At 43.0% G+C, this 19,963-nt stretch overlaps 1 protein-coding gene across 1 annotated transcript in view; it reads right to left on the reverse strand.

The window, feature by feature from the left end:
- Positions 1-19,963, reverse strand: part of PPIL2 (peptidylprolyl isomerase like 2) — a 66,894-nt gene that overhangs the window by 23,519 nt on the left and 23,412 nt on the right. Inside the window, exons 9-13 of the mRNA XM_074159480.1 lie at positions 17,018-17,093; positions 15,467-15,627; positions 13,836-13,911; positions 12,521-12,627; positions 1,020-1,109 (exon numbers count right to left, since the gene is read on the reverse strand). Coding sequence (XP_074015581.1) covers positions 1,020-1,109; positions 12,521-12,627; positions 13,836-13,911; positions 15,467-15,627; positions 17,018-17,093 — 510 coding nt within the window. The remainder of the gene's footprint in view (positions 1-1,019; positions 1,110-12,520; positions 12,628-13,835; positions 13,912-15,466; positions 15,628-17,017; positions 17,094-19,963) is intronic.

Genomic DNA, 19,963 nt, shown 5'->3' on the forward strand with positions numbered 1-19,963 from the left:
ACATCACTTACCCAGGAGCAGAATGACAGTTTTATGAAAATGATAGGTCTCTTGTGGGTAAATAGGGAAAATAAACAGTATCAAATGGGTTAACTGGGTCATCCTTTCTGTTACATGCTGGGTCATAACCTGCTTTTTAACTGATGATGTATTGCTTTTGGAAATGAAAAGTCTTTCCATTTTGCTACCGATCCTCCACCTGATGGGAAGGCAAGAAATGAGGGAATATGGAGTATTTTCTGTATCTGGATCTGCATTTCCCAGTATCCCCCTCACTATCTGTAGGAGGAAAAATCCCCACCTGAAACCAATCTTTCAGCAACATAATTAATCACTATATTTATATATATGAAGGATCTACAGAAACAATATTCTCTATTTTAATGCCAGTAAAGGGAGTGTGCCATGACTAGCTCCACAGTAACAGCACACAAGCACAATTTTAATTGTGAGTTTGACTATGAACTGAGATATACAGTGCTGTCAAAAGAAAAACAACTTTTTTTAGGATGACACGATGGAATGTAACATTCAGTGACGTCCCCTGAAAGAGATGCACTGCCTTCAAGGTCAGGCTGTTAATTCTGAAAGGAAATGAGAGGACAGCTACAATATCCTACGCTGCCTGGACTGTACCCATGTAAATAAAGATCTTTGACTACCAAAGTCAACTTTCTTTTCTAAGTCCTTCCCAAGGGAAGCCTGGGCTCCCAGCCCTGGGCACGCTCAAGGAAGGGTGAGCTGACAGTAACGACCGCCACCCGAATCAGAAATTCAGCTGCAAAAGCACTGACAAACGGAGTGATGCTCCAAGTGACAGTATTAGGCAGAAACAGTACTTAGTAAGACTAGTAAGTACAAATTACTGTTAGGACAACCCTAGCTCTGATGGTGTATTTAATACACATTTAATACAACCATACAGGTTGCCATGTGTGGAAGAAACTAAAATGGAATTAAGCTATCTATTTTGAGGACATCACATATTGTGCATTACACAGGATTTGTTCAATACTCACCACAAAATTACGAATGGATCTGTGAAAAATTGTTCCATCATAATAGTTCTTCTTGCACAACTTGATAAAGTTTTCACATGTTCGGGGTGTCTGAAAAGACAAATGGAAGTTTTAATTAGGCAATACCTTCAGACAATCAAATTGGTCCCTACGCTGTTTAGAAGAATCACTTTTCATTTGTGCCTTACAAAGAAACAATCACGCAGGACTCTTGAAGAGGAACGAGTCTGTCTACAGAAAAAAGATATAATATATGCTCTTTTAGAGTATACTGCAGAGACATGCTTTGTGTTAAATAAATTAAAGCCAGACCTTCCAATTAGCACAAAGAAGTGTTGAACAGTAGCTCAGACAACCTGAGCTCCCAGAAGACATAAGGATGGTGAAAGCAGGTAAGCTCTGAGGCTTTCAAGTAACTTAGTTCCAGCAGCGTGTCCTAATCCTGCTCCAAAGGGGACTTTAGCACTGGAAAAGGTTCATTTCCTGGAGTGAGAAAGAACCTGACTTCTCTGCTCCACTATTTCAAAGTGAGCACATTGAAGCTAACTGGGAGAGAAGCGTTCTGTCCTCCTCACCACTTGTAACTAAGAACGGGACCAGCCCCACAAGTCACCAGGCCATAGAGGTTTTTTTACAGTGCAAATTAAAGGTGTCCTCTGCCAACAGTGCAGATTATTTGAATTTATGAGCCCTGGCATTCAAACAGTACCTTCCAAAAAACTTTACTGTCTCCCTAACTATCCTTCCATGGTAATTGTAGAGATTCTCTTCTCTGCAATACTGAAACACCTTCACACTTACAAATACAAGTACAAACCAGCCTGTTTTCCGTACTTGGACATGTTTTCCAGCCCCACTCTGGACTATGTACATAAATATATTCTGGTTTTACAAAAGAATACACCTAACTAACCTGAGTTGTCCCAGGCCTTGAAAACACCCGTATTGTCGTTCATCCCTGCCCACCGAGCCCCAGCAGGAGCAGCAGCGTCTGTACATCAGCACCCACGGGACTTGAAGCCAGTTTCAGAAAAAGACCCCGATTGCCTTCAGTTGCCACGACATCACTCGTGCCCCAAGAGCCGCAGCAACAGAGACCGAGCCGTGCAACCTGAACGGACTTGAGAGCGAAAAAACAAGGCAAGCCCAACTGCAGTCATTCCTGGATGAAATAATCTCTGTCTTTTTAAAAGCAGATCCACACAAGTATTCATCTGGAACCATACAGAACTGCAATTTTCTGTATTTTCTCATCTGAAACACAATCATTCTTGCTCCTCTTTATTGACACTGAAATGTCTCCTAATTATCCAAACAAAGTCTACCTGTGATTATAAATTTTTTATAATGATTCCTTCTTAATTACTCTACACAGATATAGATGACAGCTATCAGCTGGGCCAGAACTGGAAAAATAAACAAATTCTAACGCAATCTCACACCAGCTGTTATCTCACATTTCCTATACAATTAATTACTGGGTTAAAATGGTAATGGTACCATAATAGTTTTTATGGTAGAATGTCACTAGGACATTTATTTTGGTAGCATCCTGAGGGCAACTCCTAAGTAAATATAATCCATAAAAATTGTTTCAAGCAATAGGAGCTTTTCCTACAGTTTCAATGTTTATAGCAAATTTGAAAATTTTTCTTTGACTTGGTCATATATGCTTGGAAATAATCTTTGTCCATAACCTTTCCAGTAAAATTCAACCCCTGAAGTATCATTCCTGCAGCATACGCTTCCTTAATAGACAATATCGTAGCAGCCTTGATGCTAACACAGTGCTATTAGTTATCACTCATAAAAAATGCCACTAAGGAGGAAACAAGTTTAAAAAATTTCTTTATGAATCAGAAATGCAATCAGCAGCTTTTAGCCTAAGGCACTTTATCTCATGAGAACCAAGCACTCTTTGGAGAGTGAGACATAGTTAATAAGTTCTCTGGGGGGAATACAGCAACCTGTAATTAATTTTTTAAGAAAAATGAAATCAGGCAAAAGACTGAGTCCCCCAGGAATACATACCAAACCGCTTTCAATCCGCACGGCGCTGATAACCCGGTACAGATTTCCTATTTACTTTCAAAACATCATTTGTAAAATATACATCAAAAAAAGTGGCTCTAGTAATGTATTTTTTATGTAGGACCTACACTGACCCTTCTCTCTAAATGGATTTCTAGTTATTACATCTTTTCCCAGAAAAAAGCTTTTCAAATACAACCGCAGAAATATTTAGTACACATGCAATAATCATTTCACTGCAAGGTTTTCTTTAAATAATTGCCACCGAATTGGTTCCCATGGCCACCTCCTGCATCACACAGACACATTTGGCAGGTAAGCCGTTCCTTAGCAACGTTACCATTACCTTTTTACGGTGCTTTTTAGCAGACACAAATAAAAAGGTTTGCATTCAATCAGTAATAAACCCCAGTTTCAGTCAGGCAGTTGATCTAGAATATCTAGCTCAGATTATCTGATTTATTCGAAGCAGTTAATGTTCTTGCCAAATCTCATGCTGCCAAGCACATGTCAGGGACGTTTTTAAGCAGCGTCCTGTCCAACGCAGGAGAAAAGGCTTGGGGTTTGTGGGGAAGGTGTAGGTCCTGAGTAACAGTTAAATTCTGCACTGACCACACAAACACAGCCAGTCTTCGAAGTCTTTGTCCCAACTACAAAGACTGATGAGAAATACGTGTAAACAAACCTGACTTTATTATTTGAGTGTAAGATCTTGTGGAAGGTGTCGGACCGGCAGTTGTGGAATGCGGAACTGTCTGCTTCTTCAGAAACATCCTCCACAGCACTTGCCTCACACCGTTTCGAAGGGAGGAAGGGATTTCAGGGCACCTGGAAATGCAGAAGGGCAGGAGGCTTCTCATTGCCTCCTCGCTGCCAACGGCCTCCAGGCTCTCCCTGTGCCCCTGGCTGCTCCTGTCTCCAATGGACCTCACCAGCAGCAGCTGACTTGCCCTCTTCATTCCTTTTACGTTAAGCAGGAAAGGATTTAAATTGTTTTAATCTGCTGACTATGACTTATATGCAAGACATATATGCAAGAAAGTCAAGGGAAAAATGCCACTTTAATTTGGTAATCTGTTGATCTGAAAGCCACCGACAGAAAAAAAAGATTACGTTTTAAATCCACTGCGGTATCTTCTGAGAAGGATGTGGTGATAGTGTTAAGAAGTCAAATTTAAAAATTGTGGAAGGCCTTTCTCTCCAAAGAGTGTGGTAGGACAGCCCTGAGAAATCCGCCTTTTCTTCAGTCAATTGGGACCACAAAAGTGAACGCAGTGTCTCTGTATGACATCCTTCAATTTAAAGACAATTCTCTCTCTGAATGACAAACAGTAAGAAAAAAAACCCCTTACTTACACCAAAATAAGCCTGCTGCTCCAAGCATGCTCCCCATTTATTTGGAAGATGCCAGATAACTTGTCTTTCAACTGTTGAAAATTCACACCCAAGACAAGTGGTGAAATTTTAATGAAGGGTTTGAGAGAGGAATGCAGAAGAGTAGCTATCCCAGGAGAAGGCACAAATGCTTCGCTTGGCACTCAGACATGTATGTTTAATGGGGAAACAGTCCAATGGTTTTCTAATTATGTTTAAGTCTCCATTTAGGTAACACACTACATGAAAATACCAGTACTCCACCAGTTACTAGGCCCGCACAAATTTCAGAACTGAAAAGAGATTGCTGCTATGAGCATGCAAACACAGCAGTGACCAGAGGCTGATTGTGAAATCACGGATACTGGGAAAACACTAAAGAAAGGAATATAAAATTAAAAAAAACCAAAGTCCTTAATACAAAGTTCTAAAAGAAATAAAGATTTTATCTTGTTCTCCTTTTAAGTATTAACTGAGCCAATTTTAGTTGCCTTTTCGCCAGCAAGGGTGGCTCCAAACCAGCCAAAATTAATCTCTCTTGCTGCATCCCGAGACCTGAGGGGAAAGACCAACCCAGCCAGGTGAGTATCTGCTTCCTCAGCTCTCCTTTCTCACCAGCCAAAATGGGTCACTACCTCTGCAAAGGCCACCTTAACTCGGAATTTGTACTGGGCAGCTGAAGAGCCCACCAGCAGTCGGTTAAGAACCTGGGGCGCTCCTGTTGCCAAGGTGCGGGAGATGGGAAGGGGCAGAGCTCCGGAGGCGTTGCCATGACTGCAAGGAAGAGGGCTTTGCTGCCTGAAGAGCTAATCATTTCCAAATGCCCCATCCCTTGAGGATCTGCACGAACCCTGAAGAGAATTTTCACACTAAGCATTCAGAAGCTGTCATTCACACATCTGTATAATTTCCTTGTCCTGATTCCACTTGCCTTTTATTTCTTTTTGTCTCTCTAAATTGGATGAACTGTAGTAGTTGCACTAAACTACAGAGCCTTGATATATGCTCATTAACCCTATGTTTCAAAGCAGAAATAATCTGGAATAATGAATAGCTTGTTCCTCACAAATTAAAATTGCATGCTACAGCCTTCATCTTATCACACAAACACCAGAATCCCGCTACTAAGAGGCATGAACTAGTGATGGAAATTCCTAAAGCTTCAAACGAAGCCTGCAATTTGTTTAACACAGATCTCCTTTAAAATGCAAGGTGGATTTTGTTCCATTTACATACTACTATTTTTTTTTTTTTTTACATAGAGCATTTTCACTCTTGTAATTGTTCATTCTAGCAACTCTTACGGAGTGTGAACCCACAAAGAGGTGATTTGTAAGGTTTAAACTCTGTTCTCCCCACCCCTCTCCATCTGCAATCCCCGTAGCCCATCCATCCCACGGGAAAGAACTTGCCCCGGTAAAGGCTTGGCTTTATCCAGGGCTCAGTCAGAGGCAACTTGAATGGAGAGGTTCCAGGAGTCACCATCTACCAGGTGCCGGTGTCTGTTCCCTCCACTAAGTCATGGAAAGAAACTGAACACATAGATGTTTCTGGTGCATTTCAGTGCCTAACGCTGTACTGCTGGCGATTCAAGCTGCCCTGCTTCCCTTTGTGACATTGGACCCTGGGCAGAGCCGGTGCCGGGCTGCGGTGACAAACAGCCACCCTGGGTTCCCCTCAGACAAGCCACAGTTGGTAGGAGGGACGCCGTTCTCAGCCTGGTCACACCATCAGCACCTGCGTCCCGGCCAGTTTGTGACCTGCGATGAGCAGAGCCCAGCTCCAGCGAGGGAGCGCGGGGAGAGCTGAAAGCGCCAGGGCATCGCGGGGTAAAACACTTGGCCAGGCTCTCACTGATATTAAAAAAGAATCGGAACAAGCAAAGGATGCCTCGGGTAACAGACTGCTGGCTTGACAGCAAACGGTTGCCTGTTTCCCTACCTCAAAGCCTCAAAGTTTGCTTAGAACAAAGAGCAGGATTATTGCACTCTCGTTACACAGATGCCCACTATAATTTAACTAGCTATTTAGCAAAGACTTCAGCAGATTGCTAAATTTCACTTTTCGAAGGCATTTCTTCCACAGAACTGACATTAATGACGCTACCAAAAACTTCTTCAAAGTCTGAGCAAGATGCTCAGCTTAGACAAGATGCCAATAAAAAAATGACACACTCCAGCTTTATTTTTCACTTTTTTGCAAATACAGGGACAATCAATCAGTTTAGCTGAGCACAACTCAAGCTGAACAAGGAATCGAACTCACTCATCTAATCTGTCAGTGTTAACTACCAGCTCCCCAGAGGCAGAGCCACCATCCCTGGCCGCAGTCATTAGTTTTCCTCTAACTTTTATTTATTGCAGCTGAAGAACAGAAAACAATCCTCTCCCCCCCGAAATGTATGGGTCACTCGAGTTTTCCACAAGCCTTTCCATGCCAGAGAGCGAAGCTCTGGCAGCTGCCAGCCCCCCAAGGTCACCCCGCTGTCACCAGAGGAGCCCGGGGACGGAGGAAGGTGTTGGAGGAGGATGAGGAGCAGCAGCTGTAATTCCAAACGCCCGCTCGTCCTCGGGACCCCAAAGTGGCAGAGGCAGCTGGGACGGGACGCCTGCACCGCCAAATGTCACAGAAGCAGCCACACAATCCAATAGCAACCGCTTCCCTCCCCAGATCCAGTTGCAGCTCTTCCTACAATGACCTACTTTGCCGAAAAAAAATACAAAATAAGCCATTTACAAGCATGCCAAGAGCACTGGACTTCATCCTACAGCCATACTACTGAGCGAGCAGGACACTGGCAAACCATCAGCCAGATGGTGCCACAACGACGCTTACAGAAAGTGAGAAGTATGGACATTTAAATCAGAAAGAAAATGAGAGACTGGGGAAGATTGGGGAACCTCGTCATGCCAGGAGGTCAAAGGACTTTTTCAGCAACTCCCTTCTTTCCCACTGGAAATGGATAAGAAGTTTACAGGCTTCTGATCTTCAGAACAGTCCCTTGCACAAAAGGAGAGATGATTTCAAAGACCAGGGGCTGCATTACACATTTATAGATCACAGGCATATTTAACAGGTCAGAGGGCCTCAAAAGATTAAAACATCGGTGTCTGTAGCATAATGGCTTCTTCAGATAGTTATGCCAAGACATCATCATTAAGCAGAGTTTGCCAGGTCCTAAAACCTCAAAAAGCATTTGTGGAGAGCTGGATGGAGCTTTGAAATCCACCTCACATTCTTCTCTGTTATGCCAACTTGCCCTTAAACCTTAAAGTACTAAACCTGAGAGAGAGAGGCGAATTTACAATCAGTGCTGTGGCGGTTACGGATTAGCATTCAATTACCGCTATGGGCATGTGTTTAACCACCAGCTCGTTACCCCACAGCGACCACTGTGTGAGGAGAACTCCCAAAGGAGAGAAGGGAGACAGCAGAGACGGCACACCAACCCCCTCTTCATCCTTCTGACTGGCTCTTCTGGAGCATTACGCTTTTAACATACATATAATTCCATGGCACAATGAAAATAAAAAAGTACAAGCACTGAACAAGAAAGCCTCAAAGCAACCTAAAGGCAAAAGCAGGAATTTTTATTCCCTTTCGCAGGTGGGGAGACAAGGAGTCTGTTACTCTGCCTGCTCTCGTGCAGGGCTGCTGATTCCAGCCGGCAGCCGAGGTGATTGCGTCGAGGCACTCCAGCAATTAGGCATCAATGATACCTGTTACTGCCTGGGAATTCAAAATTATGGCCATATTTATTGCTCATCGTGAAATAAAAAATGGGTTGCCACTGGTTTAAAAACAATTGGTAACCAAATGACATCGCTGTATCATGCAGCAAGGCCACGGCAAGGGCACAGGAGTCAGGGTTTCCCAGCTCCGAGTTCTCCACTCCATCCATCACACCACAAGCTCTTCTACTTCCACATCAACTCAGTTTGACTTGGTGCACAGGGTAAAGCTCCCACCCTGCCCCGAGAGGCTGCTCCACCACCCACAAGGTGTAACTGCACCACTGCAGTCACTAACGCAGCAGAACACACATGATGCGGATGATTTTTCCCACCAGCATCCTGATTAAAGCAGCTGAAAGAACTGGAAGAGACTAGAAAAATCACAGCAAATAAAATACAGGAAATGCAGTGACATTCATTGCCTTTCGTAAGTTATTTTTTCATAATTTATTTGTTTGGTGATGCATAAGACTAGAGCTGAAAGAATAGCACTTGTTGGATGTTGTTAAATTTTCTGTACTCGCCAGAATTATTTCTGGCAAACAGAATTTTTGTAAATTTGTTTCCAATTAGTATATACAACAAATGTTGCTTTTGCCCAGCCGAACTCGGCTTCCTGGAAAATGTCCCTAACAAATGGCCATCTGATTAGTCCCCATCGGGGGGAACATACCGTATCCGAGTGAGAATACTGGGAGAAAAACAAATGGCACCAGAGAGCAACAGGCACCGCCACAATGCGGAGAGAGGACAGTGGTGTGTGTGCCTCTGCTCATCTCAGGCACAAATTCAAAAGGGTGGAAAAAAATCCAGCTTATCTTCCAAAGTCTTTTTACTGCCTCTTCTCAGGTGGATGACTTACGCCTCACACCATCTTTCTGGAACCTGAGCAAGGCTCTGCGGCGCCCTCAACAAGTGCCTTCAAACAAGGGAGCTGTCTGGGTTCCAGCCCTATTTCACGCTCGCGCTCTGAATCCTGTCACAGAGTGAGCGATGGCTTCAATCACGCTGCAGCACTCATTTCCTCCCCCGGATCAATACAAAACATGTCTTGATTAGGTTTTTGGTGCTGGGAAGAATCTCATCACTATCAATCTCATTGACTGGCACCTGGAAGGACTAGTATATGAAGACGCCTAGATTAATTTTTAAACAAAAGTTTCCATGCATACATATGGACCGAACTCCAAACAATCCACACTGCCAGGCAGCTCACAAAAACCAGAGAAAGAAAGAACGGGAGACAGAAGAGCTGTGGAGGGAGAGGAGTAAGAACCCAAGGGGGTACTGGAGACAAAGAGATACAGGTTAGAATTCAGATGTGGCGCAGGCTGCCGAGAGCACAACTGCAAGAATGTTTTGCTTAAATACAACCCATAGGCATGAAAATACAACTGAAGACTGAGTAGATACACACTAAGAGAGCAAGTATGTCACTTGCTGTTCTCTATTTCAGCACGAAGACCTCACCCCAAAGTGTATATTGAAATTTAACCCATAGGACTATTTTAGAACATAATTTGAATGTTGCAAGTCCTACCTCCGGACACAGGTAATCATTTGTCATATTTATATAGCAACTTCATCCTCGGGCTTCCTAGCGCATTTCACAATCCTGTATTTGCAGTGCTGTGCAAATACAGCCTCTGCTAGGGTGGCTTCCACAATAACCAGGGCACAGGATATCGCTCAGCAAGTCAAAAAAGGAGCCTGTGGTCAGGTCAAGACAACAACCAGGCAGGCAGCACTCAGTCTGCAGAAAGAGAAGCCAAACACTGCTGTAGTGTGGCTTATAAATCAGATACCTGCTCCTGCAGCTGCACGGCTTGGGAGAGTAGATGTATGAATTCCCCAAATCACACATATTTTGGCTGAATTCAAACAGCAATGACAACCTAACACTGGTACCGGGGCTCTCATTCACTCCGGTAGCACAGACTGTGTGCGGAACCCAGGGGTCCCAAACCTGCTCCTGACCTCAGTGTGTATCAATGCAGTGCTTTGGGCTGAAAATTGTTTCTTCAATTCTTTCTGAAAAGCTGGGGTACTATCTGTGCCAGCCACATTAAAAAATCACCAGGGCTAAAAAGTCAGGCACCAAAAAGCCTGTGCAACATGAATTTGGGTGAGCGTTACAATACAGTCCAGTTCCCCCGACTGCATTCAGGGACTGTACCCACATTCTATGCTTTTGCAGGAAACCCAAACCCTGCACATAAACCATTTCACTGCACAGATCCAAACAGCTCCCAGAACTGGTTCAGCTTGTGCACTGAATAAGCCAGAAGAGCTGATAAAAAACTCAGCATATGATTAATACTTAAGACTATTACCACACATACTCACAAGCAGGCTGAACCAATGTGTGTAGAAAGGCTTGATTTGGGCATTTCCCCATTTTCTATGTCTCTCTTTGCAATCTCAATAGACCCTTGTAGCTGATCTGTGCCTGTGTTTGTGACCTGTATAGCTGTTACATGTTTGTACCATGTTTGCTCTCGTCTGCACCGAGGCACCTTCTGTGCCCAACCTCAGCATGATTCAGGAAACCCAAAGTCAGAAGCACAAACTCCTTATATAGTAAAGGAAGAAAAACAAGCGCCTCCCGGAAGAACCGATTTAATAGATCCAGGATGATGACCTAAAGTGGATGTTGTGAAACCTCCTTAAAGCAGCAAGCTTTTCCTACTTCTTCTAAATATGTATCTATATATATTTTTTTCCCCTCTGCAGCACCAAAGGTCTGCTTAATGCCCACAGATTTAATGGACACAAAGAAATGACAGAAACAGATGGCCTGAGGCCGGTGCTCGAGCCGGTACAGCTGTGTGTGCTCCCAACCTGTGCAGGAGGAAGGGCGACGAGAAGGGATCCCTCTGGAGCAAAGGAAACACGGTGGATATCACACAGGAAGTTTATAATGGGCAATTGAGAGGGGGGTCCTCAGGACTCGGGGACACTGGGGACACAGGTGGCCAAAAGCCCCTCGCTGGTAAGAATAGCTGCAGGCAGCCTGCAGTAGCCAGGAGCTGCTTCGAGAACATATGGCAAAACAAATGATTCAATGCAATCTGCTCATTCTGCTGCTTCCCCAAATATTGCTGTACTAACACCCTCTACTTTTTACCTCATTACACAGTGTTACTATTTAAGAGCATGGAAAACACCTGTAGGGATGACAGGGACCTACAGAATTATGAGCATATACGCTGCTGTGGAGGTTCTCAGACTGTTCCCATACATCAGCTCGAGATGTTTAACACACATTGTGCTCCTTTTGCTCACGAGAGAAAGGAAAAGAAGGAAAGCTGGCAGCCTTGTCCTGTTTGCTCCTTTTTCCTTCTCTCAGGCAAGAAAGGATTTATTCTCCCAGCGCATTTCTGGGTTTCACCCCAGCTCCTATCTAGCACCATCCTTAAATTCTAGGAGGGTCACAAGCAGAATTTTTACCATTTAAACCCCTATTCACATCCTTCAACTTCCTAAAACATCTACCTTCAGGCCTATAATCTTCCGAGATAAAAATCTCAGTAAACAACGGAAGGTTTGGGCTTTTCACACAGAAAACATTTTTCCTTTTCTAGATGTGGTTGTACAAATAAATGAGCACACTAGTGAGCAGTGACGCCTGAGACACCAGTGTCACCACAACTCATTCGTCTGTCGTAAGTCTGCCATGTTTATTATTTTAAGTGCCACAGATTTCCCCCAGAATCAGTCTGTATTGACTATAAAAAACCCTGTAGTCTGTTGTTTTCTAAAATGTCTACCTCTTAATGGCAAAGGGAAGATGTTTGAAGACTCAAGCTGTAAAAACTAAGACAGCAGGAAGTAAAACCCATATTCTAAGGTTTTCTTTTAGGTTTGTTCTGCAAAGTGCAGGACTTAGAAGCAAATCTAACCATTTCTGGGGATCTTAACTACATATACTCGGGCTGACAGACTGCTCTCAGCTTCACTGAGGTTCTTTACCCATTCTGCAGTAACCTGCTACGTAACCTCGGGCTGCTCTCTATTCTCTGTGCTCTTCCTTCTTTTTTCTCTCTACCTTCCCTGTCACTATTTGGGTGGCTGTAATCCTGACCCTTTGAAGTTCTAAACATGTACCTTGACACGTTGTAAGCCATTCACTAAAATGTATGGGACTGCTCACAGAGAACATCTGTACATATAGTAGTATAATACATATACATTTTACAAGGGAGTTTTATGTATGTATCAAAACGCACCAAAACAACTGAAAGCTAGTTATTTATCTGGATCTACTATGACTACACAGTATTCCCTTTTCTGGACATTTCCATTTCCAGCTCCTATTCTGTGTGTTATCGAGAGAGACTCATCCTGTGGGGGACACAGTACCATATCGCAGTGCAGCTCCAGGTTGAGGTCTCCTTTATTAGTGTGAAGTCGCACATAGCCCTTCTTCTTCACATATTTGTATCTCACAACATCTTCTTCAATAGCAGCTGTATTGAAGCAAAAGACAATAATCAGCTCTCTGGAAGCTTGCTCATTGGTCTTTAGAAATCATCAGAAACCAAACTGCTGGATTCTACTCTCTGACCTCTTCTCCCGGGGCCCTGGCTCTTCAGGGACCACGCTCTGCAATTCATCTACGATAACCTCCCATTAATCTCTCTGCAACACTTTCCATTATAGGAAACCACCAACTCCTCAAGAACCAACAATATCATCTGTATTTTTAAGTCACAGAAGCATTCAAGATTACAAACTATAATTTTCAAGTAACGTCTACCAATCACAAACGTTACTCTGAAACCAAATCATTTCTTGTCAAAGGCGTAAGCCAAGCAGGTAGTCATCAGTCAACCACAAATTGCTGACATACGAGGACCTACCCAGCTCTGAAAACAAATGAGGCAAAGTTACTGGAAACATTACTGGAAAGCCAAACCAAAGGACCAGTCTCGGATGTTTCCACTTCCCATTTTGTCAAAATCTCTAGTCAGTCAGATATTTTCAACACTCAAAGATTCACCTGCAAATCACTGTAATCTACAAGGAAAGAACAACTTGGCAAAGCAGTGTTAGCAGGGTGTGTAAGCTTTGCCTACGTGTGACACACTTCTGAATTTCAGTGCTAAAAGCCAGACCATTCTATTCAACTGGGAATACTAATCACTCAACTATTTAACCAATATCCAAATTAAATGAATTTTACACATTTGTGCTTAGGCTGGAGAATGAAAAGAAAATTTTATTGTATTAAAATGCATTTCTGTGTAGCCTTGAAAAGCAGTAAATCCAAAGTTACCATGACAAAATTTGCTGTCATTCTAACCAATACCAGGGTAGGCCAAAAAAGTGGTAAAGATTTTGTACGCTCCTTGAGGAGAGATTATACTTCGTTCCTAACTTAAGTAAGTGGATATCCCATTTTGTGGTTTCTGGGCATAGAAAATACCTCATTAATTTCAGTTCAACATAAGTAACTGCCATTCAAAGCCAAAGCTAATTCGTACTTGCTCCATTATTTTCAGAATGGGCTCACTGGGAAGTATGGCTGTATCTGCTCAGGGAATACATTCCCAAGGCATCAGGACTGACCAATTATCAACGTAGTCCCTCAGTCCCCATAGGTGTATGGGTGCTATGGAGCATGCTCTAAAGCTGGAAAGTGCATGGACAGCTTGGAGGAAGGCAGTTCTGGTACCTGCTTCGTGGGTAGTTTCAGGCACCATTGCTGTGGAGGTGAAGGAAGCGCTTACTGCTCCGGTGGAGTAGTGAGCCTGTTCACGGGGGGAAAAAGAGAAAAAGACATTAGATCTTAGAATTTATCTACTAAAGATACTATATAAGCACTACAAACACACAAATGCCATCCTTCTGAAGGCAGACTTTCCGTTCTAACTCCTACAGAAAGAAACAAACGCAGGACGCAACGGTAATTCTCCATCTGTTGCCTGTGACATCAGCCCCGATGAGACTCCAGTTAAGGCTGCCGAAGCCAAAGGAGCTCATTGCTTCCACTACAGTTTAATACAGTGGTATGCAAAGGTTCTATTAGCAGAATTAATTTGTATATCCACAGGTGGGGATATGAAAGGAGTACTGCTGGCAAGACATCTGTAAAATTCTCCAACGCTGCTGAGTAAGTAGAAGGAAAATCCAGGGAAGCGCAGAGATAGCGTGGAGGAGATCAAACCACCCTCTTCCTCCCACACGGCCCTGCTCCGGGCAGAGGCACTGACCCACGCTTCCCAGTGTCTGTTCTGAGCTCTGCAATTCTCCTGCAGAAAGGAAACGTGAACGTCACACATGAATTTTGTAGCGAATTACAAAGATCTAATAAACCCGGAGATAAACGCAGTGGCTCTGAGGCAATGCCTGTGGGGAACACAGATCAGGGCAGTGCTCTGTCCATAAGGTCACACTCCATCCCATGGAAGTTTATAGTTATGCCCATCCACAGCTGGAGCTGACACTCTCCAACATCTGCACAGCTCATTCTTGTCTCTCACCTCTTTTTTTCCTCCCTACATCTTTTGTTTTCTCATAACAGTATGATGCCCCAAAAAAGGGGCAAACGTGATCCTACCCCTTGGTCACACGCACTCCCCAACCTGCCACTAAGCCTCCTCACTAACGCCACGTGCTGCATTGCTGCGCGTTTTCATGTGAGTGTAATCAAAGCACGAAGACACATACACCCCAGAATCGTTAAAGGAAAGAAGAATACTCTGTCTTGCCCGTTTCAAACAGCCTTTGATGTAGGATATCTAGACGCAGATGAACTGTTTCTCTCGACAACCATGAACACATGGTAACATGCACCTGGAAAGAACATCCTTTAAAATATTCCACTAAAAATCCTGCATTCCAGTGGAAATAAATGGAGGAGCAGCTGTGGATCATTTCTATATTTGCCCACAGCAGAAATGATTCACTTGCGCTGCCCTTAAGGTGTGTTCTCTCTGCCAGTAACTGCAGGAAGCAATGATAAACAAATTCAAAGCAAGAGATTACAACCTGGGAAAAAAGGTTCTGCCAACATACACATCATAACCACATCATAAAGATTCCATCTTCTGCTGTGCTGCACTTCTAAAATGTTTAGGTTCATTTACAATGATTTAAAGAGAGAAACTCACTGACACATAAAACATATTTCTAAGGAATCCCACTATGATTCTCATATTCTCATCTATGACAAATTCCCATGTAACAGGAAACATAAGGATTAGTGTCTGTTTATACTGCAATACGGGCCTGTAAGTTGAAAAACATCTATTACCATTCTTGAAGAAGTCAATCAATGCCAAACTACAAATTAAATCAACTTACTGCATTCAGCTTATCCACCTTCTTCTTTTCAGGAGCCTTCATAGTAGCTGCTAGAATATCATCGCCTTTGAACTCCTTATAAAGCTCCAGTAAAGTCTCTCGGGTCTCTGTATTTGTATTTTTCAAATAGTAAGATGGATCTAATTTTGCTTTTTCTTCATCTAGATAAGACAAAGTTAAATCATTCAGAATTAAAAGGAAAATTCTACTTGTTCTCCTTCAGTTTATTACACATCTAGTTACACAAAAATCTTCCAGATATTTTTTCTACTTTTTTTTTAAATAAAAAGGCCTATTAACTATATTTATTCCTGCAGAAACAGTAACAAATAGCAATGCATTACACTAATGACAGTGTATACTTGAAATATAGCACAATAAATGCCAATATGATGAAGCATAACAAAAGAAAAAAACAACTTCAAATCAACTGCAGCAACAACGTCTTTGAAACCGCTAGGAATTATCTAATTTCATGCAAGTCTTGTAAAATTTTTACAGAACAATCAAGACAAGATACAGTTGGGTACAATACAAACGTCTGTCCTTTGTCTTCTCACTGAATGGCCAGGCCTGTGACGCAAAAATCCCATCATCAGATCTCCAATGTGATACCAGGGGAGGAGGCTGGCACTGCAGAATTTGATTTTTTTTTAATTTATTTTTTTTTATTTTTACAAGTTTCACTTGTTCTCTGTCTTGGTATGCCTACTATTTGCTGGATATTAAACATTCCATCTCTGAGATAATGCCCACTTATTTTTAGCAAGTAAATAGAATGAGAGATGCTTGCTTGCAGAATTAGTAGCTTAAAAAAACCCAACAGATATGAGCATAATAAGACCCAGAAAAACACACCATGCTTCGAATCAGCAATTAGACCTCATTAGAAACAGTTCTAAAGAAAACCTCAAGGGCAAAGGAGAGATTTTTTTCCCTCAGCAATTTAGTATTAGCAGGTATTGCTAAGCATTTAGCTATCAAAAAATGACAAAAGAATTGAGAAGCAAATTTCTTAGTTTTGATATCTAGAAAGAAAAAAATTCTTATTAAAATAATTTTGAGATTATTTTAGAAAAATCTATATCAATCTATAACTTGGAAGATGCCCATTGTTAGCCAGAGCGCAGGATGGACAATACAACGCTGATGCCCATGAAAAGCCCAGCAGACGGGTATGAGGAGACCAAGGGTTCCCTGTCCCGGTTCTGGTTAATGGACCTTTTGGCAAATTCTTGTTCCTCCGCTTCCCCCTTGTCTCTCATCTGCTACTTTTAAAGGATATGGGAAGCTTTCCGTGTCTGCACAGCACTCAACGGAGACAGTTAACAATTTCTCAAAGAATCGTGTCTTTGCTTGCAAATTCGTTAACACCTTTTGATGCGAAAGCAACAGTTTCAACAAGATATTCATGTTTCCAAGAAGCTTTTGAAGGTACCACCAGTCACTGAGGGATGTCCACCAGAAAACAGTGTCAATTCCAAAACATCACCTTTAGGTTGGGCACATTTGGGTTGCTGTTTTCTCAGCCTGCCTTCAATTCATCCTTACCTGGATCAATCACTTTTATGTTGTTCTTAACATGAAAGAAGTTTGAGACATTGAACTTGTCCAGGTTTGTTGGATCCTGAAAATAATAATGAAAAAAACCCAAATATCAGAGAGCTTGGTAGGCACCCATTCCATGCAACAGGCTGGTTTGAAGGGCAACCACCACCATAATAAACAAATAGGGAGAGACAGAATAACTTCTGTACTCCCCAAACACAGAAAGATGACACAAATATAATGCCATCAACCCCAACCGACATCGGCGACGAGCCTGTTCACAATAGGCTCTGTAGGGATGTGGAATTTAGTCCCACACCTAATATTACACATATTTTGCCTACAGAAGTTACCAACAGAACTAAGCTGAGTCTGCCCTATCCTGGTGAGAAGGGAGGAGGAGGAGCTGCGATCCCCTGACTCTTCCCTCCTGTGGTTTGGTGTAAGCTTACTCCATGCAAAGCCACACGGGCCACCTCCTCCCACCTGCAGCAGCGCCCGATTTCCACACGCTCTGTGACCCTCTGCAATGCATTCCAAATACAAATAAACCTCAGAGCAAGTCGTTGAGTCAGAACTGCTTTGATTGGTTTTTCTTTCTAACAGTGAAATCTGTGCTTACAGAATTACGTTTAAAAGTAAAAAATAACAAAAAAGCAACAAAAAGCGGTATTATGAAAACTATTGAGTGACCACTCAAGGGAAACAGCAAAAACCCACAGTCCATTAACTGTGAGTCTTTATACTATCTCTAGGCGACTTTCTGCATAACTTTGACCTTTTGTTAGAGAGAGCGAGACAAGGAAAGCCTGCTGGTGATCTAGGTTACATTATACTGTTATTAAACAGTCCTTATTCCTCTTCTTACAATGACTTCAAGGTTTTCTCCTCAAGCTCCTCTGCAGCACAGAAAGGTCAAAACATCAGCCCAGGACACACAGTCACTTCTGGAAATCCTGTCTTACAGAAAACAATTCAAATCTAAAATACCAAAACATCAGAATAAGATGCAATAGTTTTGAGTTCAGGATAAAAATAATGCAACGTATTATGTAAAGAACTGTGACACTGACATGAGCAGTATAACCCCAAAGAATTTAACAAAGCTTCTCAGACCACCACTGCTGGTAAGAAGTTCTGAATGTTCCATCTCTGCTAAAAGTAATGATTAATACCAGCAGAGCTGGTAGCTCCATCACTTATTAAATGACCTAATTATGCCTTTCATTCATCCCTGAAATGGTGTGTCTCCACCACAGAGTGCATTTTCAGTTTTACTGCTGGTAGTAAAACCAAAACACATGTATGAAATGAAGCTCTGTGATTTTGTACCCTAATGGTGACCTCCTGGCTTTCTGTTGCCCCCTCTGTCATGTCCTGCCCCCCTACATCTCTCCAACAGACCTTCATCAAGACATAGATTGCCAGAAAAAAAAAAGGATATTTTATCTTTAAGATCTTGCATTAGAAACAGATCCTCTTTAAATAAAACTACTAAGCAATAGGAAATGCAGACCTGTTTTTTTAACCATTTTGGTATCCTCTGAAGCTGGGACTCAGCTGTATTTATTATTTATTACCTCACACACCTATTTATGTATGTATGAACAGAGATAATTTCAGCCTTGCTCTCTGACAGCCAGCATGGAGAAGGGCTGGCCAAAGGGCTCAGTTTGCTGAGCAGACTGCTCCTCCCAAACACTCTTCAGTAACCACGAGCTGCAGCTTTCCCAGACAGAAATCATCGCCCTGCACATAAACGTACTGCCTCAGAAGGTGAAGGAAGGAAGCCTGCTTACCCTTTCCAGAAAAGGGAAAAACATAATCTGTCTATTAATATTAATAGAGATAAATGGATTTGCAGCAATGCTCATGTCTGCTGTTGACGGCAAAGCTGAAGAGCAAGACGGGAGAGAACCAGAAAACACCTTCGCCATATTCCTCTAAATAAAGCTTCTTGATCTTCTGATTTATTGATTGTTTAAAAATAAAAAGGACATTGCAACTGCCAGTGCCTTATGAAACCAACTGTTTTGTGTGCTCGGGGTGCCACGAATCAGATGAGCTCAAGCTGACCCACAGCCACGTTTACCCGGTTTAACCAGCCTAATTGCAGGCCTAGACCTTTTCCGGAGAAAACGTTTGTCTCCTTCCCTGCAAGGGATTTCCCCAAACCCCATGCACCCATACGGTCTGAGGGACAGCGAGGGCCACGGGCAGCCCCCCTCCCGGCAGACCACGGCCTGGGACATCCCCGAAGCCCGAGCTGAGAGCAAGGGGCTCCGCACAAGGCCCTTCGTCACCTTCAGGTGGGGCATTTATTCAAATGGAAACCTCAACAAAGGTTTATTTAGTGTTTTCCCTTGTGCTCCTGATCCTGCAAAGCCGCAGCCTGGTCTCAGCAGGCAGCGGGAGGGCAGAGAGCCCACACGCCTGCTCCCAAACCAGCCTCCCTCTTCAGGCGGAAAAAACCTCAAAAACCGTTCCTCACCTTGGAACTTGAGTGTTCTCGTAGACAGGACACCCGGGATGAGCAGTGGACGGATCGATTCCCTCCCAAATACAGTGTCGTGATACAGCAGGAGACGTTTGATTAGAACTAGTTTGATTAGAATGAAACAAACGTGCGTTCTGTGAGAGTACAGGGTGAGCGTTGACTCAAACACAAGGGACCGTTTGCTTCTGCCATCCCAAGAGCGGGAATGGAAGGGCAAGACTGGCCCAACCTCTGCTGCAGAGGAGAGCAACCAGCTCCTTCCTGATGGAAATGAGTCCTGCAGCACAACGTACACCTTCTCTTACGGTAGGTCTATGTAAATTAAAAAAAAAAAAAAAAAAAGTGTGGATGTTCTTCAGACATACCACTTCAGGAAGAAAACTGCCTGCACGCTAACAGCCAGCCTGGCCAGTCCCTCTGGCTGCCTGGTGAGGGATGCTGGGCACGGAACG

This window comes from Numenius arquata, chromosome 16, assembly GCF_964106895.1.
Source record: "Numenius arquata chromosome 16, bNumArq3.hap1.1, whole genome shotgun sequence".
NCBI classification, from domain to species: Eukaryota; Metazoa; Chordata; class Aves; order Charadriiformes; family Scolopacidae; genus Numenius; species Numenius arquata.